The sequence below is a fragment of the Hippichthys cyanospilos genome, chromosome 21 (assembly GCF_059441005.1).
Source record: "Hippichthys cyanospilos isolate Australia breed blue-spotted pipefish chromosome 21, RoL_Hcya_1.0, whole genome shotgun sequence".
NCBI lineage: Eukaryota > Metazoa > Chordata > Actinopteri > Syngnathiformes > Syngnathidae > Hippichthys > Hippichthys cyanospilos.
The window spans coordinates 12,287,833-12,305,185 of NC_142389.1; the positions used below are offsets into that span (position 1 = coordinate 12,287,833).

Here is a 17,353-nt window from a genome sequence, read left to right on the forward strand (position 1 = left end):
ACGTACAGTAAGTACTATTGTGGTGTATTACGTCGCGTTTGAATACTTCTGTCAGATTTCCAGCAGAGGCCAGTGTTGTCGCTGAGGGAGATCTGATGAAGTCTCGCGTAATCTTGTAAAAACTAATCTGCCTCTCATGGAGATGTTAACATTGTCTTCTTCTTTTTTCTCCGCCCCATGTTCCTCATAACTCAACAACACAGATAATAAAACTTAAGAAAAATCGCGTCTCTGAATATAACAAACTAGAAAAATGTTATCTTAGAGGCGTGTGAGGAAATTGTTGAATATTGTGTGTGTGTGTGGGCCTCTAGTGGCAGGAAGTGGTCATTATATTAATGGTTCCGCCTCCGGCAGACATATTGCTGAATTTACCGGAGTCAATTTCTCGTCATAAGCAGAAAGAAAGAACCATAAAGTTGTTATCATTTAGCATACATTGCGTCGTAACCCCAAAGCACATGGAGAACACGATGGGTGAGTTGTTCCGTTTCACTGGGTTACTCTAGATGCACGCTGAGCTTTATGCTAAGTCGCCGAGGGTGTTGATTGTGTAAGTGTCGTTCTGCACGTTGTAGCACAACCGAGACAATTTGACGACTTCGATATTTGTGCGATTCACCTAAAAGTTCTGCGGTTCTCATAAAATGATCGTATGTCAGCAGTTTGACTGAGCACAACAGCCTATGCGTACATTAGCTTAGCTGATGTTATGCTAGCCCAACACGACTCAGAAACGCTTCAATTATTCTCTAAATGACACAATTTAGTGTTGTTTCAATTATCTCGCAGTAGACTTTAGGTGACTAAAGTTATATTAGACAACATTGTGAAGTTAGCCACAGATTTACGCGGTCGCTGTTTTGACGTTCATGTGACAATGAATCCTGACAAATCTTGGCTTAGTATCGATAGCATTTCCCGCAATGAAGTGCGAAATAATGTCTATTACAAACCCATAGTGGTGGTTCGTTAGGCCAACCTTGCAATTGTCCATATACTTTTGTCCCATCTGCCACACAGTGTTTTCCCCTTACTAAAAATGTGACAAGATCTCAGTGTGCACAACGTCAGTGTTTTTTGATAACTGGCAACGTGTTCAGATTGTGATTTTACTTTGCAGACTTTTGTTCGGCGTGCATGTGTGTCCGGGGTGTGTATTTTTAGACTCTGCCATCTACTTGCAGTCACCTAGTTTGTTGAAGGCCTTTTTATATCCAGGCCTGTTTACAAGTACTTTCATCATGATGGCCTGTTATTTCAGATGTATCAACTTTGTCCAAGTCATACCCTCAAAGTGTTTTTGTTCTAACTTTGGCTTTACAGAGCCCTCAGCCAGTCCAGCCAAGGATAATAACTACCGCATGAACCGCTACAAGAATAAAGCGTTGAACCCCGAGGAAATGCGGCGCAGGAGAGAGGAGGAAGGCATCCAGCTGAGGAAACAAAAACGAGAACAACAGGTATCCCAAGAAAAATTTTTTAACCCCCTTGTAGTTTGCATCTTTCAGTTTTGAAGTGGTAAACGTTGTCTCCATTTTCAATCAAGCTTTGCAAACGGAGGAACGTGGATGTCCTCCCTGAAGAGGAAGCCATGTTGGAGAGCCCCCTAGTGGACTCGCACCTCAGCGTACCAATCACAGTGAGCATTAGATTTATTGGGCTTTAGTTTAGTTTTTTCTGGGTTGACGATAAAGCAATAGTCGTGCTATTTGATGTCATAGACTTTCTTCTTGCGCTGTTGTTGCAGGAGGGAGTTATCACAAGAGACATGGTTGAAATGCTGTTCTCAGAAGACCCCGAGCACCAGCTCACAACCACGCAAAAGTTCAGGAAACTTCTCTCCAAAGGTATTGGCCAACTTGTTTGGCACACATTGAGTTGGAGCCAACAGATAGTTTCAACACATTTTTCCTGTATTTGATTTCAGAGCCTAACCCGCCTATAGATGAGGTTATAAACACAAGCGGAGTCGTGGAGAGGTTTGTGGAGTTCCTTAAGATGAGCAGCAACTGCACACTACAGGTCAGTTTGACAAATGTTTTTGGTGACTGAGTTTTTCTGGGTGAACGAATATGACTGTGTGTCTTTGCAGTTCGAAGCCGCTTGGGCTCTGACAAACATTGCATCAGGCACATCCATGCAGACCAAGACTGTGATTGAAGCGGGAGCTGTGCCCATCTTTATAGAGCTTCTGAATTCAGAATTTGAGGATGTGCAGGAGCAGGTGTGTTGTGTGACTGCATTTTGCCCCATGTTTACAGCACATAATTTATTTATTTTTGTTCCTCAGGCTGTTTGGGCTCTTGGGAATATCGCAGGAGACAGTGCCTTGTGCAGGGACTATGTGCTGAACTGTAACATCCTTCCACCACTACTAACGTAAAATGGCCGATTAGTCCTTGTCTAAACTCAGCAAATGTACATATCAACAATTAAACTCAAATATTTGCTTGTCATTGCTGTTGCAGTCTCTTGACGAAATCTGCTAGACTGACCATGATCAGGAATGCTGTGTGGGCCCTGTCTAATCTCTGCAGAGGAAAAAACCCTCCACCTTCCTTTGAAAAGGTAAGCATAATTGAAAAAAATAATCACTCAACCAGCTAGATGAATGTTTTTCAACCTCTTTCAATACTGTACCCCCATGTGAAATATTTTTTCGGCCAAGTACACCCTCACCAGCGCAAAGCATGTTTTGAACTGGACTTAAAACAGTGCTATGCCATCCATGTCTAATTTATTAAACTTTGGAACTGCATTTGCCGTGGTGTCTCTCTGCATTTTATTCAACGGCTCAGCTGATTATGTTTCTGGCTCGTCTAACAGAAAATTGTATCATTAATGACAATCCACATCCATAACAAACTAAAGAATATTAAGGTAAACGTCTTAGCAATTTTTGCTTCATGTTCTGATTCATTTGCTGCTAATTTGAAAAGCAAAGAAATTGAAAAGAATAATGTTGCGATTCTATCACAGCTTTAAAAAGTATCGAATTTGATTTGCTGAAAGCCTGTTAAAATTTCACTGACCCCATAAAAGGCCTGCACCTACCCATATTTGAGAACCGCTGAGCCGGATAGACACTTTATGGACTACAATGACTATTAGTCAATAAAAAGTGTAACTTTACAAAGGTAAAAATGGTATTAGAGTAATATTTATAAAATTGGGTGAAATTTAACAGTTTAGTGTTCCGCATCATGCCTTGGTTCATACTTTAGTTACCTCGGTTGTTTAAAAAAAAAAAAAAGGCTACTTTGCTCACGTCAACATAGTTCCTTGGCAACTAGATTGCATCAAAGTACTACATGGGGTTCAATTGATGCTCATCAACCTCAACATAGTTCATGCTTTTAATATTTGACTGAAGTTGGGCCTGAGGACAAAAAATGAAATTGTGGGATTATGGGGGAGGAATCAAGCACCGGTATGCAGGGAAATGCTAAGTTAACTTTAGTTAAGTTCACTGTAGTTAACTACTGTGTTGAGCTACTGGTTTAGTTGCTATACCATTTTTTTTTCTTCTGTGTCTTCTATAATTGTTCCTGATTTGAGATCAATTCTGGCTGTGTGCTTTTAGGTGTCGCCATGTCTCCCGGTGCTCTCCAGACTTCTGTTCAGCAGTGACCCAGACCTGCTTGCTGATGCCTGCTGGGCACTGTCCTACCTTTCTGACGGCCCTAACGACAAAATCCAAGCGGTCATAGACTCCGGTGTCTGCAGGCGCCTCATCGAACTGCTCATGTAAGCCCGCGACATGGCATGACCTGCTGGCACGTTTCCCAGTCTTTTGTTTTAACGCCTTTTGTTTGCAGGCACACAGACTATAAGGTTGCCTCACCTGCCTTGAGAGCTGTAGGAAACATTGTGACAGGAGATGATATCCAGACACAGGTGAGAGTTTTGGGGTCCACATTTAACAGTTAGGCAAATAAACTTTGGGACCCCAAAAGTTTGAGAAGCATCTCATTGATTTCTTTTGTTTGGTTTGCAAAATGTTTGGATCATTTAGCTGAGTTTCATTTTGTTATTGCTGTGCGCAGGTGGTGTTGAACTGCTCCGCCCTTCCTTGTCTGCTGCACCTACTGAGCAGTGCCAAAGAGTCCATTCGCAAAGAAGCATGCTGGACCATCTCCAACATCACAGCCGGAAACCGTGCGCAGATCCAGGTGGGACACGGCCGCCGAGCTCATTGTTGCTAATATTTGGAGTCCCAATTCTGATATGTTTGTTATTTCTCTCCTACAGACAGTTATTGACGCTAACATCTTTCCAGTGCTGATTGAGATTCTCCAAAAAGCAGAGTTCCGAACCAGGAAAGAGGCCGCCTGGGCCATCTCTAATGCCACCTCTGGAGGAACGCCAGAGCAGATCAGGTCCAGGCTAATTTCACATTCCTGATGATTGGGTTAATTTATGAACATGACTTTACACCCCACCTGTCTGCACTTTAGATATCTGGTGAACCTGGGTTGCATCAAGCCGCTATGTGATCTTCTCACTGTGATGGACTCCAAGATTGTCCAGGTGGCCCTCAACGGCCTCGAGAACATCCTTCGACTGGGCGAGCAAGAAGCCAAGCAAGAGAACCACGGCACGGGCATCAATCCTTACTGCAGTCTCATCGAAGAAGCTTACGGTACTGGCCACTACATTCACACATGGGAACACATTGGGGAATTGTAGGACTTTATATGCAGATATTTTGCATTTTGAGCAAAATTGGGGATTTATTTTAATGTCATAATTTGCAGATCCATCAATGATGTAATCGGTAAGATCCATAAAGAAAGAATGACAACAAACACATCTTGTGAGATGACAACATCTCCCACTTGTGAGATGTTCTGTGCTGCCATTCTGCAAGATTATTTGCATATACAGTCATAGTTATTCATTTTTATTTTTTAGTTTTGGAATTTTGCCAATATTTGAAAAGACCTTTTTCAATGCATTTGCCACGCAATGAATGTTTATCACCAGTTTTGGCAGATTTTTTTTTTTCTATTGCATTTCAATGGGTTACAAATGATACAAGAATCTTGGTTATTTGGGGCAAGTCTCAATCCACGTGAATGGGGGTGGTCGACTGTGCAGTATATGAGAAGTTGCGTTAAAAAAAAAAAAGATAGATTGGGCCATCTGATTGGCTGATACTCAGTTACTTTTTCTTTTTCTTTTTTTTAACTCACTGATAAATCATCGGTTCCACAATCCTTATTGTGTGAAGCCTGGAAATTTCTAATGTATTGAACACCCTGAAAATCTGATTTATTGAAAGACCCATGTCTTTTTTTTTTTTTTTTTTTGCCATATGCGTTAAACACATTTTCAGATAATGTATATTTTACTTTGGAAATAATAACCAGGTAACTTCTTTTGTTGTTATTGTCCATTTGGTTTTTCCCATTAAAAAAAAACAAAAAAAACAAACCCTGAATCCATTGCTGATACACTTGAAAGATCAGTTTAAATATGTCGCTAATTTTAGAAATTGGCCAGCACTAGGTGATGTTTAATGTAAAAAGAATATTTGTTGTCAATGTTGCATCACATTATTTTAAAACATTGACAATATTCAATGGATAAAAACTGATCTCATAGCACCTTTTTCCCAGTGTGAACCCAATGCTCTATCATACACTATAAGGTGATCCAGTTCAATTGTTTTAGTTGCAAAAATGTTTAACGTTTTTTTTTTTTTTTTAACTTTCTGCTGTTCAGGTCTGGACAAGATAGAATTCCTCCAGAGTCATGAGAACCAAGAGATCTACCAGAAGGCCTTTGACCTGATCGAGCACTACTTTGGGATGGAAGATGAGGACAGCAGCCTGGCCCCTCAAGTGGATCAGGACAACCAGCAGTTCCTCTTCCCCCAGCAGGAGGCGCCCATGGAGGGCTTCCAACTTTAAGGCTAAGGTTCACACTTGCCCAATTGATTGGGGAGAAGGGGTGGGGTTTTTTGATGTTTTTCGGTCAACCATACCCCAACTTCAATGTACACACACACACACACACACACACTTTTCTGCCACTCACTTTGGGGTTCGCTCCAAAGCAGGCATGATTATTTGGAGACATTTTAATTTCCGTTCATGTTTTCGAGGAAAACCGCTCACCTCCTTGATGTCAGCCTGACATTTTGACAGTGCGAGTAAACAAAAGTACTTTCAGAGTATATTTTCCCAATTACCATCCCCATCGCAAATAATTTTCTTTTATGGATGGAAAGCACTTGTCAGAGAGGCTGACTGGAGAAATCTGTGGGAGGGGTTTTCAGATTCTGATCACGAATTAACATTTTTTTTTCTCTGTGTCACCTGGGATACTTTTTTTGCGTGTGGGCAGGTAGGAGAATGTCATGAAAGGCTTTGGGTGAAATCACAACGCATTGAAAAGAAAAAAAAAAAGAAAAAAAATCGTTTTTCTCGTGGGTGGTTTAGTTGCCGTTCTAAATGTCCCAACGCGTGCTGTGTTATTAATAGAATTCCATTTGAATTGTGACGTGACCTAACTTTGGAAAAATCTGGGCATGGTGGCCGCATTGAAAGCAATTCTGTATATTTAAGACGAGCGAATATTTACAGTAAAGGCCAGAATTACGAGTTGTGCTTTCCAGCTGCATGCAGGTGCATGGTTTTGTGGTTGTCTGCACATCCCGGGCCTCACTCGCAAAGCAGGAAGTAGTCGTGATCATGTCGTGGTGCCGTCACGTACCAAATAGTGCTAGTGGATGTACAGTATAGCTTTTCAAAGGCGCTGATGAGTCAGATTTGCATGGTTCTAGTGTAGCCCATGGCCATGGGATGCGTTGCAGACAGCCCGCCATTCAACGTGTGGTCCCATAGGGTTTTTTTTTTTTTTTTTTTTGCATTGATTATTAATGTATTTGTTTGCACGCACACACACTTGCATACAACACCTGCAGACACTGTACATCACACAGATGAGTGGCTACTTGCAAGCTTTAAAAAAAAAAAAAATCAACGTGAAATTACTCAACTTTGCTTGTAAGGTTTTTTGCTCCTGTTTTCTTTGTGTTGATACAGTCAGTCAAAAGTGCACAAAGTAAATGAGAAATTTATTTTCATCGTATGACATCTCTTTTGCTCACTTCTAATCAATTTTGTTCCCCAGTCTCCCTAGTATTCCTTAGCATAAAAAGCACAATGTTTGTTTGAAAATACATAATTTTGGACAGCGCCACAGCACTCGGGGAATAGCTGTGTTTATTCTTCTTCCAAATTAAGGACTCTTTTAAGGGCCTTAACATTTTCTTTATCTTGGTAAACATTTTATTTTAACATTTTATTTTAGGTGTTCCTATCACAACCGCCACAACTCAGGCTGAAAAATTAGAAAATAAATGGCTCCATGGGTCTTTTGTAACATGATACACAAATGCAATCTCAAAGACACCCACTGAATTTAAATCAGTCATTTTGGGTGAATTTCAGGCTTCATACTTATGCAAGCAAATGCTAAGTTGACAAATATTTCTTTCCTTACATCGTCTAAAGCGGACAGATTACCAATGTTTGATAATCGATACGGGATTTGGATGTATACGAATACAAAATACGCTACAGCGATGCTCCTGCAGAAATCTTATTCTACAGTGATTTATAGCAGATTAGGGTTACTTTTGTCTCAATGAAGCTCCTAAATTCACTTTAACACCAAAATGCCACTTGATGGCACCAAAGTAATAATTACTGCTGCCAATTTACTTAACTTAATTTTCTGACTTCTAACTTTTTCATAATAGTGTATGACACATCAAATAACACATGCAAGCTTTTTTTTTTTTTTTTTTAAAGCCATTGCTTGTAGCCACTGTGACTTTTGGATGGTTTAAATGAGCCGCGTAATTGCTGACGTGGGGGTCCGGCATGCAAGAAGTAGCGTTGGGCTCGAATGATGTTTTGACTGAGCGGCACCATGTGAAGAAGAGCTTGCCTCGACTCTGACTTTGTCCCTCATCAGAGTCCCTGAGCTTGTGTGTTCTGTGGACGGACAAGGACGACTCTCCAACGCTAGTGATTGCCTTTTCATTTATAAGAGCACCACTCAATCGCAGACTCTTTTGAGATTCTCTCCCATATAAAAAAATATATATATTTATATGCTGTGCAGCAGGAGTGGGAAACTCAAGAAAATGAAAGCACATCAATAAATGAGCATCAACATTTTTCCCCTACATGACAGATGCGTGTAGCAGGATTTGGAGTCTTCATTTTCGTTGCAATTATTTTACAGTGTGTGCTAAGTATTGTTAAGAGAGAAAAAAAAAACCCAGGAAGATATATTTATATTCCGCAAAACTGCACTCCTATTCACAAAAGTGCCAATCCGACCAACAAAGACTGGATATTCTTGCGTCGTTGACCTCTAGATTTTTTTTCTTTTTATATATAAATATATATTATATCTTTTATTTACTTGAATGTGCACATACTGTGCAAAAAAAAAAAAAAACAAAAAAACTAATTGCTGCTCTGTTATTTTCCTTACCTTTTTTTCAATGTTATTTTGCCATTGTTAAAAAACAAATGGTGGCTTTCTTTTCTGTGGGCGCCTGATTAAGAAGTGTCCATATTTGGTCTTGATGCATTTAACTGCTTTCTCCAGTTTATTCGTCTGCAAATGGGTTTCACTGTGCTTTTAGTCAAGCTGCGGAAAATCGATTTCACATGGCCATGCAAGTGGAGAATTTCAGGTACTTGACCTTTTCGTTTACCAAAGTTCCTTTTCCCAAATCGAAGGCTGTGATGTTTCCATTCAAAGTCCCTCTCTTGCTATTGATCAGCTCCCGTTTACTGTCAAGGGAGTCGATCACTCAAGTCAACCCCAACCCACGAGACTGCAATAAATGTCCAAAAATCAGGCACTTCTGAAGGCAACCATTACTTCCTCTCATACTTGATTTTTTTTTTCCTACGCTGAGAAAAATCTGACATTGAAATTTAATGGTGATTTACATTCAAACAGGAGTGGGGAACTTGGAAAAACACCCGAAAAATATAATACATAATTGAAACATTGTGTTTAATGGGTGCTTCATTTGTCTTCTCATGAGGACTCTAAAAGGCGAAATGGTCCCCCACCCCTGCGTGAAAAGGTATTAATTATATGTATGTTTTGATACATTGACAGGGATTCACATGCAATTCTATTCACTTCTGCGAAGTGGACAAAAAGCCTCATTTGGAATATGCGGTGGGAAAAATGGGCAAGAAATAGGCGACGGGAAGCCTTTTTCAGCATTTTCCTGAGCGGGATATTCTAATATATATTTTTGGATCATTTTGTTTCGGGTTTAAAAGTCAAGGAAAAAGCTGCCTAATAATCAGGAAGTTATGTTCTAGGTGGAATCATGAGGAATCCAAAATCTGACGTTTTATGTCTTCCGTCCTGGGAAAGTGTTGCCATCTGTATCAAAAGTCCATCAGCATGTAATGTTGTACTATGCTTCAAATGTTTACAATGTCTGTCTACAACTTTTCGTATTTGCGACATCACTGACCAGCCCTCATCTTGTTTGCTCTGGTCCTTCTCATTTCTTTGTAATTGTATTTATTTTCTCTATTCCATTTTTTCCCTTCCATTTTTTTTCCTCTGTAAGCGACCCATCTTTGTAAACTGTGACTTGACGCGACTTAAACCGACGGTATGAATGAGCGACGAGAAACACTTTCAACATGTCACACAAACACGAACATAAAAAAAATGGGAAAACGAAAAAAAAAATGGTATGATCGAAAAATATTCCGTGAAGATACTACGCTAAAATAATAAAGGTGTTGAAAACGCTATTTGTGTTGCTGTAAAAGTGATTTCTTCAGCTTTTGATAGATCTGTTATGGTAGTCAAGGTGACTTAAATTTAAATAGACCAGTGTTTCTTAACCTGGGTTCGGTGAGTCGGTCTCAGTGGTTCGGCGGAGCCTCCGCCGCAGAGGTGCACCCCTCAGTCTAGTCTGCAGTTAGTGGGCACAGTCATTGAAAGCGTCCTGCTCAGAGATTTCCTCCCATACGCTGTTTAGGTTTTGTTATTTGAACAAGGTGATATTAATGCACAATTCATTTCTTGCACCAATAAAAAAAAAACCATTTTATTTTTTACTAAAGAAGGGTTCGGTGAATGAGCATATGAAACTGGTGTGGTTTGGTGCCTCCAACAAGGTTAAGAACCACTGAAATAGACGAAAATTGGGGGGGTTCTGCCTGCTTTACCTTCAGTATGCCGCCAGATGTCAGTGTTGTTACGTATGAAGGCAGGCTCACATCAATCTCGTACCGTTTTGGTTTTCTTTTATGCGTGCTTGACGTTTCATTTTAACAACTATACTTTTCGCAAAACGACAGTTGTACCGGATTTTCCCCGTACTGGCTACCCACATTTTTGAATGCTAATTTGCGTTTACGCAACAATAAGGTTAGATCGTTTCGGGATTGAACCACGTCTTCGTTGGCCTATCACGATGGCACAATTAATATGGTTTAAGTTTTGAACCACAAAGCAGCGTCTTGTGTGTAGCAGTGAACGCGTCAATATTGCATGTGAGTGTTTTCTATGTAACTACAGCGGTGTATCTTACGCAATTGGCATAAGAAACATCGCGCGATTTGATTGGATGAAGAATTGTAAACCATATCTGTTCATCGATGTGATTGGTTGACTCCGTAGCAGCCCCGCCTAAGTTTGGGCACATGTTATACGGTTTAGTATCTTCTCGTACAACAAACACAATTTTTCTTTATTGTTTGTTCGTTTGTTTGTGTGTTTGTTTTAACCTCTTTAACTCAACACACCGCCATAATGGACAGTTTTCTTTCGGGGTTGTTTTCTTCTCCGGATGAAGAGCGATACGTTTTGGACTGTATGGCTTACTTCATGATTTTAATGGCAGCGTGTACGTTTATTTGCCTATTGTTTGTGAACGCGTCGTACGGAAGGTACGCCTCGAGCAAATACGGATTCCTGGTTAATGCCAAGCTGGCCTGGTTTGTCCAGGAGCTGCCCGCGTTCCTGGTACCCGTATGTCTGTTAGTGTGGGCATCATCGGCGAAGACCTCCCTGCTGGCCAATCAGTTGCTCATTGCCATGTTTGTGTGCCACTATACGCAGAGGTAGGTGAACTTTCGGAAATCCCACTTGGGTTCGGACAATTGAACACAACATCGTGTTCATCTATTTTACTGCAAAATTATTGGCAAACGTAGAATGAATGCTAAAATGCAGTTGTCGGTGATATTTTTAAGGAACCTCAATACTCAATGAAAAACTTAATGTCAAGCTGGTCATAGTATAAAAATATCAGTGGTGCTGTCTGCTGGCATCTTGTGGCTAAAAGTGAGTGAGTGGGGGTAAAATAAAACTAAAGTAGAATAGTAGATACAGGGATCAAAATACAGTACGACACAAACTAGTGCACGTGACTTTCCACCACGTGCATCGCTTCGACACAAACTGTATTTTTAACCTCCTTCTTTTCTAGATCACTCATATATCCATTTTTAATCCGAGGAGGAAAACCGACACCATTCCTCTCCTTTTTCCTGGCTGTTGTTTTCTGCACGTACAATGGCTACATGCAGATCAGATATCTGAGCCACTATGCAGAGTATCCTGCTAACTGGGTGACAACTCCATGCTTCATCGCAGGTAGGCATGTATTATTTATTTTGGAGAGAAAACTATTATTGTGCTAGGTTATGATTAGCACTTGGCAGAGAAGTTTTAATGACAGTGGTTTTCTAGTGCAATTCATATTGATTGCTTAAGCACCTCTGTTTGTTTGTTTCAGGTTCTGTGCTATGGCTACTTGGCTGGCTAATAAATTTGCACTCTGACCACATCCTGAGGAAACTGAGGGGACCTGGAGAGAGCGGCTATAAGATCCCCAGAGGTAAAAATACTTTTGGCTTGTGACGACTGGCATACATCTGTTACTTTCAAGTCCTCTATATCATTAAAGAAGTCATTTTACGATTTTTTTTTCCATCATGTTTTTCAATAAGGTTTCTTTTGTCCAAATACCCATAGGATCAAGAACTATAATACATTTCACACACCTTATTTGTGGCCCTGTTGAAAATAGTCTGTTTCTAGGGGCAGATAATATTTTTTGTACTCATTGATGTGCGCCCTTCGCAGGTGGAATGTTCGAGTATGTATCGGCAGCCAACTATTTAGGGGAGATGACCGAGTGGGCGGGTTTCGCACTGGCGGGCCAATCTGTTCACAGCACGGCCTTTGCCATCTTCACCGCAGTGGTCCTTAGTAGCAGAGCTTTTGCCCACCACAAGTAAGAACATAAACACACTCAGAAGATGCCTTGCTCTAAAGCAATATTAATAGAACAACTCGTTTGTTTGCTCTTTCCAGATGGTACCTTGCTAAATTTGAGGACTACCCAAAAACAAGGAAGGCATTGATCCCTTTTTTGGTATAGTGAACCTTGTTATTTTTGTTTTGTTTTTTTCAGCAAAAAATATTCTCGAGGTAAAAATATGTATTATGGTATGATAGGTCATTTTGGGGCAACTGTTTTACCAGGCTTTCAGACTCATTTAAACCATATATTCTCTCTTCTCTGTGGGAACATGGACTTTTATGGGGGTTTAATTGTAGACCCACGTTATTGTATTTGTCTTTTCTGCAGAAGGGTTGCTAATTTTCCAGGACTATACTGAATGTTTGCAGCTCTAAACTGCCTATGTACTGTAAAGCCCATAAACAATGGCCTGCAATATTTTGAGGTGAGAAACAATGAACAGCAGTTTAGTCGAGAGTTCACTTTACAAGAGCTTTTCTTCTCTAATTATACACACACACATATATATATATATATATATATATATATATATATGTATATATATATATATATATATATATATATATATATATATATATATATATATATATATATATATATATATAGAGAGAGAGAGAGAGAGAGAGAGAGAGAGAGAGAGAGAGAGAGAGAGAGAGAGAGAGAGAGAGAGAGAGAGAGAGAGAGAGAGAGATACATAGTGATCCCTCATTTTTTAAGGTTAATGGGGACCGAAAACCCGCAAACTAGTGCCCCCACTTTTCAAATTTATATATATATACATGTGTGTGTGTGTGTGTGTGTGTGTGTATATATATATATATATATATATATATATATATATATATATATATATATATATAGATAGATACAGAGTGGACCCCCGAGGTACAACATTCCTGCCGTACATTTTTTTCAGCTTGCGATGTGATCGCCAACGTATTGTTGTCCCTTCTTCATGGTATATTTCCCGCTTTATGACAAAACCAACTGTCATGACCATGGTTATCTGTATTGTGTTGTCTTGTCTCCATCTTCAGGCGTTTTTAGGTAATTGCTCTTATTTTCTGGTCCCATCAAACTGCCTGTCCTGCAACACATCACACAGATGCTAGTCTGCTATTGGTCTGGGTCACGACTCCCTAAGATACCGGTCTGCTATTGGTCGGCGTCACTGTCAAAATGGCGGCATGCTACTGACTGGATCGTGTCTTGAGTGCTTAAAATAACTATTTATTGTGCATTTTACTGCTTAATTCAAACTTGAATGGGTAAGCCCTGGGTCCCAAGATTATTAGTGATGTTTAAGAGAGAAGAAGATGATTTAATGGAAGAGGCTACCCTCACTTGGGAATATGGTCATAACAAGCTTGTCACATAAAGGTAAATAAATCCTTTCTATATTTTTCATTCATGATATTTTTTAATTGTATATATGTATATTATACATACGTAGCACTTACTATACTATTTTGATACCGATTTTTTAATATTTACTGTATATACAATTTTGATGTTTTTACCTGGGGTTTTACATGCATTAGCAAATTAACATAGGTTTGGGATGTATATATAATGTATATATACATATACATATATATGTATATGTATATGTGTATATATATATATATATATATATATATATATATATATATATATATATATATATATACGAGATCCTATATTTATGAGATTAATTCGTTAATGTTATAAATGTTTAAATGAAACAAACAGCCCACTGTGTGTGTGTGGGTGTATACACACGTGTGTGTGTGTGTGTGTATATATATATATATATATATATATATATATATATATATATATATATATATATATATATATATATATAGATATATATAGATATAGATAGATAGATTTTTACTCCACGGGCATAAAAAAAGACAAAATGAAAACTGCACCGGTGACTCCAGTTCCACAAATAAAGCCCAAACTGTATAATTTATAATATGTGTTGGATTACATAGGAAAGGTGAGGACCGAAAAAAGCAGAACAGAAGAAAAAACATGGCTGGAGCTGCATTCTCTATTTACTGTACATCAGTGCTTCTCAAACAGTGCGAGGTAATCTCTGGAGGGGCGCGGATGACCCCGGGCAAAAGGCTTTGTTTTTGTCATTTTAAGGGTTTTTTTTTTCAGTTTCAGGCACTTTGATGCATTTGTGTTTTTTCTGTTTTAGACTAAGTTGTAACATGTATAAAAGCTGTAAAAAAACAAACAAACTAATAATTGTTGAAAGTTTGTTAGATTTGACTTTGTTAGATTTAGACTTTTTTTTTTCTTAGTTTTTATAGATGATAATCTCAATCATAGTCCGTGTGTCAAGTGGGGAGCGGGTGTGAAGTTTTTTGTTGAAAGTTAGATTTAGGTTGTTTTTTTTTCATTAGTTTTTATTGATAATAATCCTTCAGTGTGTCGCGCTGGGGCGTGTCTCTTTCCTAGGCTTCGCAAAATATAATTGAGAAGCACTTATGTATATGACTTACTAGTGACTTACTAGCGGCAGGAATGAGCAAAGAGTAAATTGAAGCTTGAGCTTCCACCACAGCAAGTGCCATCTGCATTTTTTTTCCTGTAACTCTTCGCACAGGTCAGCAGAGGACACATACGTTAAGATCTTTAAAAAAAATTGTAGCTCAATACTACGTATCACTGACATGAAAAAATATTGGCTTGTCTTTTTCTAGAAGTTTATTTCAAATTTGCAGGCATTTCCAAACTTTTGACCGCAAGAGTAAATGTGTATGAGAGTGTTTTAAAAAGAACGTGATGTGAAACATCCTTTGTGTCAACACCAATGAAGCCATTTTTTGTGGTACCACTGTATGACATGACCACTATTACGCCTGACTGTAATACGACACGTCTTCAGGCGCAAAGAGGGGAGATTTACTCCAGCAATTATGTGGTTTATGCTTTGACGCCAAATGCAGCATTCATATTTCTGCACTCCACATCGCCTGCAGGATTGAAAAGGAGCAGTTGATTTAACATGCATGGCAGAAAGAAGGGCGGGTAACAGATGCTCAATCTGATTTGTTGAGCTTCTGTCACAGTTGCTTAATGAGGTCTTGACTGGGAAAAATCCAAATAATTGCGTCATTGATTCTCATCATCTTAGCAAGTTTACTTTCATTTATAAATGAATGTCAATGTGTTTTTAAGTAATTTAGCATTTTTCCAAGATCTGTTTTCTATCGCGCTTAATCTCATTTGAGTCATGGGTGAACTGAAGCACAAGAAAAAAACAACTTGCGCCTGACTGATAGGGATTTTTTGAAGCCAATGAAGAAAAACAGTACAGATTTCTGATTAATCGACTGATTATTAACCTTCATAGTGAATAAAATAACATGTTTTCTGCAAATCGCAATTCATTTAATTAAAGATGTTCTAAGTCCATTAACCTTTGTCATCTGCGTTACCAACACGTAGTTTAATGTGTGTCATAATTTATCCGTTTGTTTGGTGGTATTTGTATTAAATTATTTTTTTCAACTTCCTTGTATTGCTCACTTAAGCATTGTTTGGAACAAATAACATTTCCTTTATTTTGAATGGCAAGTCCACATAATGAGCATCTACCAATTTGAAATTTGATGGTATATTTTTGCAGCATTCAAGGATATGCTATAAATATATGTGCAACAACATTGTTGCTTGTATTCAATTACTGTAATTTGCCATTTGGACGATTAGTTTTTGCCGATGTTTGAAGGGCTATAATCAGTTGGCCAGTTCAACTGTTGAGTCTTACAAACAACCATTCTAACACATAAGCGTAATTTGAGGACTGGCATATAACCCAAGTCCTGGGGGCAAGATCTGGGCCAACACAACACTTTAAGTAGCCAATAAAAGCAAATTGTGAGTCTTATTCATTACTAAATAGTGTAGCATTGCATTGAACTTGTAATCAAAACAAATATGTTATTCAATTCAACAATAGTTGTATACAGTGTTCCCTCACTGCATCGCAGCTCGGTTATAACAGCTTCACGCTTTCGAGGAAATTAATTTATAACTTTTTCTATTGTAGGTTTAAGATCAAATAAAGAGCAATTTTAGTTTTTTTAAAAAGTTAACTCTCTACCACATGGATTGTCATTTATGACCATAAGTATGCAGGATTACCTCTCTCTCTATTTTTGTTGATATTTTTCCTTCTTATAACGCGGAAGTTACAAATATAGATTTTATGTATTTATTTTTTTAACAAAAGAAACAAATGTTCAATTCTCTATTTCGTTTACCTACGGGTATTTATAGGAATGAAACACCTGCGAACAAACACTACACAAATATTGGCTCGCCACTATTTTCATGATCGGTTTTCAAATTTAATTTGTTGTTAAAGATACCTAAAACATAACAATAAAATGGGACTGCGCGTGTATGTGTCATTAATATTAATTGATTTTTTTTTTTTTTTTAATGATTTGTTTTTAGAGACATTACAGTTTTTTGAGTAACACTAACTACCATGTGGCCACCAACAAAAATGTTTTCATTACCAATGTGTTAGTTTTCTGCTAAGCTAGCTAGAACGTTTTGGAATATGGGAGGAGAAAATGCATTGAATAAGTATTTTTTAACATTTGATTATATTTTTGTCTTCTATACTAATTTTGGCTATTTGTGGCGTGTACCCTAGGTGTTTTATTTTTTAATTCTCACAAAGGAAATATTGGCTAACTTAAATCAGTGGTTCTCAAATGGGGGTACTTGAGATTTTGAATAAAGCAAACAAACATGAAAAAATAATTAAAAAATAATTATTGAATTAACTACACGTGACTTGTGAACACGTCTCTACTGAAATCCCCTAAAAGGACACTTTGACTTTAATATTTTTTGTTGACAAGTATCTATTTATAATTATTAATTTCTGATAACAGGTTTGACACTTTTTAAAATTATTTTTTGTGGAAAAATATTTATTAATACTTAAGTCAATCATTTATTTTTGTGAAGTAATCTCTACTGTAATCC

The 17,353-nt window shown here is 38.3% G+C and overlaps 2 protein-coding genes across 4 annotated transcripts; both read left to right on the top strand.

Moving 5' to 3' along the window:
• The first annotated feature begins 354 nt into the window (after positions 1-354).
• LOC148406632 (importin subunit alpha-7) lies at positions 355-9,821 on the top strand. Its single transcript, XM_088404698.1, has 14 exons — positions 355-477; positions 1,327-1,463; positions 1,550-1,642; positions 1,751-1,850; positions 1,931-2,025; positions 2,096-2,227; positions 2,294-2,382; positions 2,472-2,571; positions 3,587-3,750; positions 3,822-3,900; positions 4,050-4,175; positions 4,255-4,382; positions 4,461-4,645; positions 5,731-9,821. The coding sequence occupies exons 1-14, from the start codon at positions 462-464 to the stop codon at positions 5,916-5,918; spliced, it is 1,632 nt and encodes a 543-aa protein (XP_088260824.1). The 5' UTR covers positions 355-461; the 3' UTR covers positions 5,919-9,821.
• Positions 9,822-10,600: 779 nt separating this feature from the next.
• srd5a1 (steroid-5-alpha-reductase, alpha polypeptide 1 (3-oxo-5 alpha-steroid delta 4-dehydrogenase alpha 1)) lies at positions 10,601-13,753 on the top strand. 3 transcript variants are annotated; one of them, XM_088404907.1, is made up of 6 exons: positions 10,601-11,138; positions 11,507-11,673; positions 11,816-11,917; positions 12,166-12,316; positions 12,397-12,457; positions 13,384-13,753. In XM_088404907.1, the coding sequence occupies exons 1-6, from the start codon at positions 10,828-10,830 to the stop codon at positions 13,456-13,458; spliced, it is 867 nt and encodes a 288-aa protein (XP_088261033.1). In that variant the 5' UTR covers positions 10,601-10,827; the 3' UTR covers positions 13,459-13,753. The 3 variants fall into 3 exon arrangements, with proteins under 3 accessions (XP_088261033.1, XP_088261034.1, XP_088261035.1); XM_088404908.1 differs by having other exon boundaries at positions 10,608-11,138; positions 12,397-12,880; positions 13,017-13,753; XM_088404909.1 differs by having other exon boundaries at positions 10,608-11,138; positions 12,397-12,880; positions 13,021-13,753.
• The last annotated feature ends 3,600 nt before the right edge of the window (positions 13,754-17,353 follow it).

Coding starts and splice junctions, on each gene's coding strand:
- srd5a1 (XM_088404907.1), top strand. CDS start 10,828: ATGGACAGTTTTCTTTCGGGGTTGTTTTCTTCTCCGGATGAAGAGCGA. Junction 11,139..11,506: donor GTGTGCCACTATACGCAGAG/GTAGGTGAACTT, acceptor CTTCTTTTCTAG/ATCACTCATATATCCATTTT. Junction 12,317..12,396: donor AGAGCTTTTGCCCACCACAA/GTAAGAACATAA, acceptor TGCTCTTTCCAG/ATGGTACCTTGCTAAATTTG.
- LOC148406632 (XM_088404698.1), top strand. Junction 2,383..2,471: donor ATCCTTCCACCACTACTAAC/GTAAAATGGCCG, acceptor TTGCTGTTGCAG/TCTCTTGACGAAATCTGCTA. Junction 4,646..5,730: donor TCTCATCGAAGAAGCTTACG/GTACTGGCCACT, acceptor TCTGCTGTTCAG/GTCTGGACAAGATAGAATTC.